The sequence below is a fragment of the Genypterus blacodes genome, unplaced genomic scaffold (assembly GCF_046128005.1).
Source record: "Genypterus blacodes isolate CSIRO-AG114 ecotype Tasmania unplaced genomic scaffold, CSIRO-AGI_Gbla_v1 ptg000171l_1, whole genome shotgun sequence".
NCBI lineage: Eukaryota > Metazoa > Chordata > Actinopteri > Ophidiiformes > Ophidiidae > Genypterus > Genypterus blacodes.
Genome location: NW_027466972.1, coordinates 1 through 10,853, shown reverse-complemented (window position 1 = coordinate 10,853; position 10,853 = coordinate 1). Strand labels below are relative to the sequence as shown.

Here is a 10,853-nt window from a genome sequence, read left to right as displayed (position 1 = left end):
CTTAAAGGTTTGCTTCCCTCCATTCACACCTAAACAAAAGGGAGTCTGTTATGCTGTTAGACGCCACCAAACCTGTTTTTGTTGTCAATGGACGGCGGCGCCTAAGAATCAGGTGAGTGACGTCCAATGCATTACACAGAGTTGAATGGGGAAGGCCGGCTTAAGAGTGTGGACATACCAGGTAAACCCAAACTCAAACAGAACAGCCCGTCTTATCGGCTTTGGAGCCTTTTGAATAAAACTCCACGCCACAGTCAATGCTGCTCTCTTTAAAGGCCCGGGAGTCAAAGTATGATGGACGGATTTGTGCTACATTGTCTGACTGGGTCTTACAGAGTTTCAGTCCATTTCATCAAGAAAGAAAGAAAGAAAGAAAGCACGTTAGAATGGCATGTTGTATTGATTTCCCCTTGTTCTCAATACACAGTGGACATCATTAGATATAACTAAAACAAGATACGCACACCCATAGATGTCTGCACGTCTGTGTCCGTATTCACAGGTTGTGGTGTTACTGTAATAAAGAAATTGCCCTATTGAACTGATAATAATCCCTGGCTACCATAAATGAGTCTGATCCCTCAGTAAATTGAGCCCTTGGTGAGGTGGAGTGGTGTCAGCACCTCGCCAACTCTCACATGGCTCTCTAATCCTCGCTCCCCTCTCACCACCACCACCACCCTCAATGTCTAATCAGTCCTCAACACACACACACATGACGCTCACACACATTTGACGCGCACGCACGCACACACACATACACACACAGGCCCAAGTGCTCACTCTTCGTCACTCTCGGGCTCATCCGTCTCCTCGGTGTGATGTCACCGTACTAATCCACGCTCAGTTATCCGCTGGGCTGCAGCGCTGGCAGAAGGATGCAGGGAGGGGATGGAGCGAATTGGGGAGGGGGGAGGAGGGGTATTCACGCACAAAGTCTTCCTTATAAACCCACCACTTCCATTACTCCCCCCCCCTCATCATCATCATCACCACCACCACTCTCTGCCCCTATACAGCCCTGCAGCCCCAGCAACACGTGTACAGCCTGCACACTATACACACAAATACTGCATGTGGTATTCATACGGGCTCATTTTAAAGCATGTATAGCTGCAAGTATGATGTAGTTTATTCACAGAGGTTCCTCATGCAGGCATAGGGGGGATCATTAGAGAGCGGTGCATGAAGCTCATCCTCCCTGGCTCTCCCCTTGGCCCCGTGCATCCAGAGAATGCAGGGCCTTGTTATTAGCAGCTTGCCCTCGTTCCATACGGTGCCGAGCTATTAGGAAACATTAGTGAACTGTAATAGCAGTGGTATTAAATTCATTATCTTTCCAGATTGTACGTGAGGTGTGCGGTTATTGCGGTGTGTGTGTGTGTGAGAGAGGGTGTGCTCGTGTGCAAGTGTGTGTGATTAGAGAGTTCTTATGTTCCAGCTCTGGGGATTTGCTGCATAAGATAAGAAAGGGCATTAATGTTGAATAGTGACGGTCCAACAGAGCACAACTCGACGAATCTCATCTGCCGAGCGAGGAGAGAGTGCGTGTGTGTGTTTGTTTAGCTATATCATTAAAATGAAAATTTTGTACAATAACAATCTACATATTGTCTATTGTTGACATTTTACCTCGGAGTCTTGTGGATACACAGAGAGCAGTCATGCATGAGCAAGTGGCTTACGGGACCACTGAGTGAATATTCAATCTATTTGATTTTGTATTTTCCTCACTTACTCCATATCTGCTTTAATCTTACCTTAAGCATCCTTGAAATGAGGTGTAATCCAGTTAAACCCCTTTGAATCTGCTTTGCACTCATATTGTAACTATTCATTGTCTCTAAATATTTCCCCTCTAAACAGGTGCTGCACTGACAGGGTCCACACACACGTTTACATAAAATAGATCATATACTAATCAAACTGGAGACGTATTGGCTTATGCATTGTGTGTCTGCATGAGAGGAACGAGAGAAGAATCCAACAAAACTCTTAATATCTTGATTCAAATGTTGATTTAGAAGCGGATCAAATTATTGCATTTTATATAAACAACGCATTGCGGCCTTTCATGAGTCTTTGTAACTCTTTAGTGGGATTAATTCTCATTCTAACATGCAGGGAACTCAAACAGGCACAATAACAGGGCTGACTGCTGTTCCCTTTGTAACGTGTGGCTACAGCAACGATTCTAAATAAGATAGATGGATAAAGCAAATCACAATCTGTACTTTGCACAATAGAACATAATAGTGTGAGGAGAACAAGGGGACAACATACAGAGCTCCCATTCCCGTCGCCCGGAGCGCCACACCTAGTCGAGAGCAATTAAAATGAGAGGATTCAATTTTGTCAAACTCCAGGAACCTCAGATAAATCTTGTATCTCATTTTCCAGCGGAGGACACTCCCCTCCATCACGTTTGTTATGGTGTAGGTTTTTTTAAAGAAACAGCTGGCTACAGACAAGGCGACGAGGCAACCTTCCTTCCCCTATGAGGCTAATCCCCATCGTTTCAGCGACACCCAGGGGTGAGAGAGGGAGAGAGAGAGGGAGAGGTTGGGTGAGACTAAATAAGAGATTGTCTCAGACTGTGTTGTGGGGGGGGGGGGTTAGGCTGAGCAGGGGGGAGGGAAGGGGGAGGAGGGGGAAGTCAGCCCGGCACTGCATGGTTTCCATGTGGGAGAAATCCACTTACTTCAACTGATAAAGATTTAATTAACACAAGACTCTGCAATTACTCCATAATTAAAGTAATTTGTCCCCTTGTTTGGATGAGTAGGCAATATGCCACATGTGCCTCTGCAGGAGCGCCATGTGCCGAGAAATGAAGAAGAGCGTGGCCCACTTTCTGAATTTAATGCTTGATTTTCCAGACCTCGTTTTTCCTCTCATATGGTACAATAAGATATTTGAATCAGGTTCCTCTGCCGCCTGTGTTTGTTTGCCTTTTTATTTGACAACTCATTTGTTATTCATTGGGAAAGTAATAAGCTGAGTAGGCTAAGTACAAAGTATCATCAAGAGCCGCATGAAATAGTAAATAGGCCTGATATCATCTTAATCCTCTCCAAACTGTATGACTGCGTACGGCTCGGGTTGCGTAACGTCAGTGCCGCATGCAGACGTCGCTCACAGCAAAAGCAGGAAAATAAAAAGCGATGCTTTTGTTTGACAAGATCAGAACTGCGCGAATGAGACTCCTTTGTGTTGCCCCGTCACTCAGCTCGGCCCTGAATGCAACACAGTGACCTCAAATTAAAGCCAATATTAGGCCAATGCAGATAACTTGAGATACTTTCCCCTTAATAAAAAGACAGAAATAGGGAATAATTAATAGCGTAGTCCACTGTGGTTGCCAACTCTGCTAAGAACCAGGGAGTCAAACGTGCGTCTTGTGTTTGCATCTCCACAGCTGCATGGCGCCGCTTCATCTACGCAAAGGGCTTGAGCTCTATCTCTTATTAACAGATGATGATCTGCATCTAATTCGCCTCAGTTGCACGCTGGGTAATTGAGGTAAATATCGCAGCCCTCAACTCGCCAGCTGAAGAGTCCTGCTGACAGCTTGGCACGCAGCCTGCAGCCACCTGTGGCATCTCACAGGTTCAGAGGGATGGAAAGATACACACACACACACACTCAGGCCCTTCTCATAATTAATAGCTTCAGTATTCTGCTATTTGACTGATATTTGTCACATTATACACCTAAGATGCAAGATGCTGATTTATCCAAGGATGCATGTGATTTTTGGAGTCAATTCCTTTATTTTGCACGTTATGGGAGATCGAATCATGCTCACAGTCTTTATTTGCCATTAATGGTTTGGAAAGGGATGCAAGACTCATATCATTTTCTTAAATACACTATTATGGTCTTTTAATTTAATTTACAAAATAAATAATTTGCACCAAACAGCAACATTATAGCATCACACACTGTCTCTATGGTGACAGGTGTTATGTCCAGCTGGTAATTTAGCAGAAGACAGAAATTCTTCCATCCTTGACTTTATGATTCCATTTAAAGTTCAACCAACCAAATGTTTAATCAATGGCCTGTGAGTTGACATCTCAGCACCTTCTCTCGTCTTGGTTTGGTGCGTTTGGATTTTCAGCCACCCGGAGGGAAATAATGTGTGTAATGCAATACGCTGCACACAGAGACACCAAAAAGAGCTGCATGTGTGTGAAGAGTCCCTCAAAAAAATAAAAAATAAATATTGTGCATTCTCAGCAGAATAAATAAAATGAAAATGGCTGACAAATTAAATATAATAATAATTTAAAAATAAAGAATAAGGCAAGAAGAAGTGCTGGATTGCAAAAGAACTCCTTTTGCTGCGTTCAGCCTGATAGTAGCATCATCGCTGTTATTATACAGCTGAAAAGTGTGACCCTGCAAAATTAAGTTGTGTTGCAGTGAAAAGTGACATCTTCTTGAAGTTAATGACTCTCTGGAGAGGTGATGAAGGGACTATTGTGGGTTATGTCACTTCATCACAAAGGCCAGTATCAGTGCAGCATGGGAACCTTGCTTTCTCATCCAAGAAGCGCATTTGAAAGAAGAAAAATATTGTATCATTCTGCTTTATTTGCATAACTGTGGCCTGCTTAAGGCGGCGGGTTGGAGGGGGGGAGAGCTGGGAGGGAGATGAGGTGGGGGGCACCGAGTGATCTCAAAATTAGCATGCTGTCACCTTCGCCTTCTCCTCTGTCATTCAGAAAAACAGGCGAGCGTGCAGACACATGAACTCATCTCACATCTACTGCGGAAATGTTAATTAGGAGCCGCGGCGTCCCACAGCTCCGCTCCTCCGCCGCCTAACTGACGTATTATGTATTTAAATCCCTTTCATGTGCCCTTATTATATAGAGGCGGATGAAGTCACACGCGACTGATGGGAAATGTCATCGTCGTCGTGCAATATTTTTTTTTTTTTTGCCGGCACATTAAAATAAAAGCTAAATGGGTTTTATGCTTACATCTGAAATAAATCTGAGAAAGGTATAATTAATATGAGAAACTGGCTGTACATTTCCGGTTTCTAAACATTTAGCTTACATCGTAGTCGTCATTTAAAATGCATATATAGAAATGTTTATTTAGTTGATTTTTATTGATTGAAATGCGTTTATATTAAGTCTTCTTTCATAATAAACATCAAACTTCGGTTTCTTTGGTGTGTGTTTGGGCTAAAAGACGCCGCAGGCTCGGTGGTTTGCTGGGCGCAGTGCCAGCGTGTGTATTGTTGAGGAAACAGTGCCCCCCTGCGGCCCGGGAGGGACACTACACCCAGCGCAGGACACCAGGGGGACGTTGCTCATGCAGTCACTCTGTAAGGCAAATATCGAGATTAGGGTCGGTAAAATACAACGCGGAATGTTAACAAAACGACTTCAAGAAAAAAAAAAGGTCCTTTATCTCTAAAATAATACAGTGTTTGATGGAGTTATCAACATTCTGCTGGATGTTTTGGCAGCCGAGATAGCGGAGCGACGTTCACACAGAGGGATGATGAAACTCCTGTGTAACTGCGGCTTCACAGCTGAGACATCTGTAGTTCAAACACAGCTGCGGCTCAGCAACAGAAGCTCTGTGGTTACAACCCTCCACCTACATGTTTACCTTCTGAATGTTTCATGTCTTAAAAGGCTTCAGCGGTGAAGGGAAAGACGACACCACACGACGTGCTACCTTCAAAAAATACTTTATTCTTTGCAAAGGAGGCATTGGGAGCATCAGTGTGTTCTACGAGTCGAGTACAGAGATCCTGTTTGGGAGACAAGAATCATAGAACAAGCCCTTTGGTGAACTGAGGGCCCCACCCATGTTTACCAAGGAGGAATGTTTGAGGCAGCTACTCCGCAGCTGTTACAGAACACGGTCGGGCACAGTGTCGTAGAGCTCAAAGTGTTAAGAGAGGAATGCTACTGTACGGCATGTGGCCGACCCCGTGACCCTGCATAGCACTTACATTAAATCTGAAGACATAAAGCCGTTTTAAAAACATCGCCTGTATGCCGATGGCTTCATACAGCCAGGGGGGACGTGTGTGTTTGTGTGTGTGTGTGCGTGTGTGTGTGTGTGTGTGTGTGTGTGTGTGTGTGAGTGTGTGTGTGTGTGAGTGTGTGCCTCAGCGGCACCCCGGCGCTCAACCATCAACATAAGACGAGTTTTGTTTGTGTAATCAGAGTTTATGAGCCCTTAAATTCTGCTTCTCGGCAAAAACCTCTGAAAAATGAGGAGAAGAAGAAGAAGGCCCTTATTCAACCCGACGCAACTTTGGGGAAAACTGGACTAGCAGGAACGCAACTCGTCTCGAACAAATTTGAACGCTCGCTATTCTTTCTGACAAACAAAATGGTGGCTGTGATGGAGTGCAGTGGACGTGCGGGCGGAGTCTGGTGGGTCAGCGTCACAGAGGAACGCACACGGTCGGCCAAGACTTGACCCGTCGACGGTCCGTGCGGTAGAATTTGGCCTGGTGTGCGTTAATGTGATTCATTCTGGTGGAGCTGCTGAGTGCAATGGAGCAACCTCGACTGCCGTTCCAACATTAGACAACTGTGCGGCAGCGGCGGCTCGGGATTGGTCGTTGGAACGCTTTGGATTGGAGAGGCCAGTCGGTCGGTCGCTGCCATCTTGCATAGGGAGAGGAAACAGCTCTTTCTTCTTATTTGGTATAATCTCTCAACGCTGCCCAGACCGCGCCCGCGTTCCACAGCGAATGCGTTGTCGGGCCATAAAGCTTAACGAGAGTGCAGGTTGAGTACAGTACGTGTGTGTGTATGTATGTGTGTGTGAGGGGGCAGAGACGCAGCAGGAGCCACGCGGTTGTGGGAGCGCCGTGACCCCTCGTCCCTCCAGATAGAGCGAACGACATAACCGAGTGTCCGCAGTGAGGAAGATACATTCGTCATCAGAACCGGCGAGGCGCTCTCTCTCTCTGGTTGTGTTTTGCGTGACGGGCGAGCCGATGAGAAAAGGGAGCGGCGGTGAAATGATGGGAGGGCGTAAAGGCCCAAGGGCACCCGGACAGTCCAACACACTCACACTCACATACACACACACACCAACCCACTCACACCATTAACAGAGGATAAAAATATATTAACATTTTCATTACAAAACAGTACAAGAGCCTCAGTGTGGCAAAACACCTCCCTCTCTTCTGGAAGATAGAAATATTCGGCGTCATCTCTCTCTCTCCCTTATCTGTTCTCCTCTCTGACAAATATCCCCAACGTTTACGGGGTTTGAGGCACTGGAATATATCTCTGTACACTAAACAAAACACCCCCCCCCCCCCCCAATATAAGGTCTATCAGCACATGGAAGGGAACCACACACACCCCTGGATAAGCTACAGGGTCTGGTTGACATTAAGGAGCCGATGGGAGCACTTAACAAGTTAGACCATTAGACCTCAGATTTCTCCTGGCTTTGCTCCCGGCCAACAGTCCAGCTGTCTGGCTCTGTGAAGACGATGTCTCAGACCCACCAGGAGCTACAGTAACCCCCCCCCCCCCCCCCGCCCTGCCCTAACCCCACCCCCCCCTCCCTGTCCCTCCCTGTGTTTCCCAGCCCACCTGCTCAGCCCTCTCTGGTGCTGGCTAAAGGATAACATCGTAACGCTTCAGTCAAACGACTCAAATCTTTGTCCGCCGAAGTTACAAACGACCCGACGTCAGAGCCTCGCTGGGTCTGGTTGGTTGGTTGGTTGGTTGGTTGGTTGGTTGCTGGGACAACTGAGCTGTGTTAGGTTGTGGAGGTGACCAGGCGTCTGTGGTCCAGTGTGCTTCGCCATCTCTGCGTCCCCGTGCGTCCGTCCAAACAGCCACAGGAGGTCCTAGAGCAAACGTCATAGGATCCTCAGTGTACAGAACAGAAGTTGAGGCTTTACTTCTTTCCACGGCTGGTGTAAAAACAAAAGCAAAAACTAAAGAAAGTACTGAATCAAAGTTTCACAGCATGGAGGTTCCGTCCCCTGGTGGCTCAGTCCACCGGGCCCTGGAAGATGAGCTTGGCGCAGCCCTGAGTGAGGCTGAGCTGTGTGGCACAGAAGGGGCAGGCGGCGTGGAAGGCGTGGGTGCCGTGGGGCAGAGGGATCTCCGCCCAGTACTTCACCGACTTCTCCGAGCACACGTGTCCGCACGGTACGAAGGCGTGCGTGGGCGCCCCCGGGTCCACGTAGAAGGCGGGCTCGCAGCCCAGCCACAGCGGCACGTAGGGCCCCACCATGCGGCACATGGGACACTCCCGCTGCATGTTGGGCCCCTGCTCCGTCCGGTGGCCCCAGTTGTGGTAGCCGTGCACGTGGCCGCAGCCCAGATAGACCCAGGGCTGCTTGTCCTCCAGGGAGGAGAGGGCGCGGCTGCGCTGCATGCTGGGAAAGGCCAGCGTGTTCAGGCCCACGGGGCACTGGGGCCGGGCGGCGTTGATCTCCTGCCTGAGGGCCTCCAGGTGTTTCTGGGTGGGCGTGTGAAAGAGACCCTCTGCAGTGCGCCACAGCAGAGTGGCTCCACACAGATCCACCAGGGAGCCGTCCTGCAGGATGTTGCTCTCATTCTCCACCTGCAGGGGGCGATGGTACACACACACACACACACACACACACACACACACACACACACACACACACACACACACACACACACACACACACACACACACACACACACACACACACACACACACACACACACACACACACACACACACACACACACACACACACACACTTAGTTTCACAGGGCAGAAAAAGGGAAGCCTGACACTGAGCGGAACCTTTGAGAGCCACTTCTCTTTGTGGAGATCATTACATCATCTCTGTTGTGCTTGACCAACCTGAGCAGTGACACAGACACACACATGTACAGCTCTGTCACTCTGCCATCTACGGCTCTGATCTACTCGCTCCCAGAGTGGCTCATACTGACAAACATAGATACTATTACATGCAGTCTGTAGGAGTGTGCAGTGTGTGTGTGTGCAGTGTGTGCAGTGTGTGTGCAGTGTGTGTGCAGTGTGTGTGCAGTGTGTGTGCAGTGTGTGTGCAGTGTGTGTGCAGTGTGTGTGCAGTGTGTGTGCAGTGTGTGTGCAGTGTGTGTGCAGTGTGTGTGCAGTGTGTGCAGTGTGTGCAGTGTGTGCAGTGTGTGCAGTGTGTACGTGCAGCTACTGACCAGTTTGCCTGGCATCTGAGCAGAGCGGGTTTCCCTCAGCGTGTAAACATCTCCGCACACAGAGATCTCTCTCCACACGCCGGGCTTGGACTCCTCAGTGAAGCCCCCCCTGGGGTGCATCACCAGGACCCCGTTGGTGGTCAGGCCGTCCATGTGACCGTCTGGGTTTTTCCACTTTGCAGCTTTTTCCTGTAGGCCAGACGGAACACAGAGGATGATAGAAGCCTTCATCACATGCCCACACTTCCTCTTAGAGAAACTGGTTACATCTATGAGGATTACAGAGCTGTGAGTGTCGGACAGGCAGCCTCCTGTGGTGACAGCAGGGTAAACACAGATTTATTTTGTCATTTACCCCCAGGAAGATGTTCTTGAGGAGTCGAACCCGGCGGCGTAGATGCGGGCGATGAAGGGCGGGTTGCGCTCGCAGACGACCCGGCAGGCGAATCTGGAGATGGTGCTCTGGGTGATGGGGGTCTCCTCTCCCTCCTGGCCCCCCGCCACCGTGTCAGTCACCACAAAGTCTATGGGACTCTCAGTGGATCGCCCGATCTGCAAAACAACAATGGGACAAATAATCAGACCCTGCAGCACATCCTGGTACTCTGTGAGTCTCTGTGCAGACGCAGGTGCTGTTAATGAGCTGACAGACTTAAATACAAACAAAATGACAAAAGCGCCAATTGCACATTTAGTCTTAAGGCGCTATCAGCAGATCCAGACGCTCTGCTGTTGTATCAGAACATCTCTGATGACTGCAGAGAGGCTCAGAGTTAAACAAACAGCCACAGAGTTCAACGCTGAAAATGCCCACACAGCTGAACAAACAGAGGTAAAGTAAGCAGTTCCCCCTTTCATTTCCTCTTTTTCATCTCAAATTGCCCCCGAAGTCTCCGCCTCTCTGCTATGTGTTGGTGTGTGTGTGCGAGACACATGGACACAATAAAACAGGGGCTGAATGTGAAGCACGTGTGTGTGTGAGGCGCTGGCGGCCCTCTGCTCAGAGAGAGGAGCCGTCCCCTCGCTGTGCGTTCACATTAATGCTACTGGGCGGAAACGCTTAACAGTACACACACACACACGTGTACAGGACACATGGGTGCTAAGGAGGTGGACACACACACATTAACTATTTAGTAAGTATCAGACACAGGAGAGGAGGAATTGCGTGGCTCTTACCTGAAACATGTCTGTGTCTTTGTCGTGGCAGTACTCCACCACCACCGTCTGGTTCCTGGACAGTGTGTAGGAGATGCTGTGCTGACCTTTACAGTGCACGGCCTGCAACCCAGCAAACAACACACACGTTAGACACACCGCCCTGTGTGTTCCCCCGTCACGCCCAACATGAATCATATCAGTGCCAACATGCAAGGAAAAAACACATCAACTGCCCCACAGGATCAAAGTGTTCAAAAGGTGGATGAGTCTGAAGACATTTAGCTGAGTTGTTTGCTCTGTAACTCAATTTAGATTCAGCAGTTTAGTTTCGTTTGTGATCACATACATACAACAACCTCTGAGAGAGCAGGAGGGAAGAACATTACACTCACTGAACTCACACTCCAGTGACACCCACCATAAAGACCACTGTCCTCCGTCAACACAAGCTCCACTCTCTGTGTGTGTCTGTGTGCGCTGGGGACAGTCAACTGAGATCAA

The 10,853-nt window shown here is 48.5% G+C and overlaps 1 protein-coding gene across 1 annotated transcript; it reads right to left on the bottom strand.

The window, feature by feature from the left end:
- Positions 1-7,649: 7,649 nt before the first annotated feature.
- peli2 (pellino E3 ubiquitin protein ligase family member 2) lies at positions 7,650-10,771 on the bottom strand. The gene is given in 5 exon segments (XM_076167738.1): positions 7,650-8,583; positions 9,192-9,380; positions 9,547-9,563; positions 9,566-9,743; positions 10,371-10,771. Coding segments are annotated over 5 exon segments (1,140 nt in total). The 5' UTR covers positions 10,548-10,771; the 3' UTR covers positions 7,650-8,004.
- Positions 10,772-10,853: the final 82 nt, after the last annotated feature.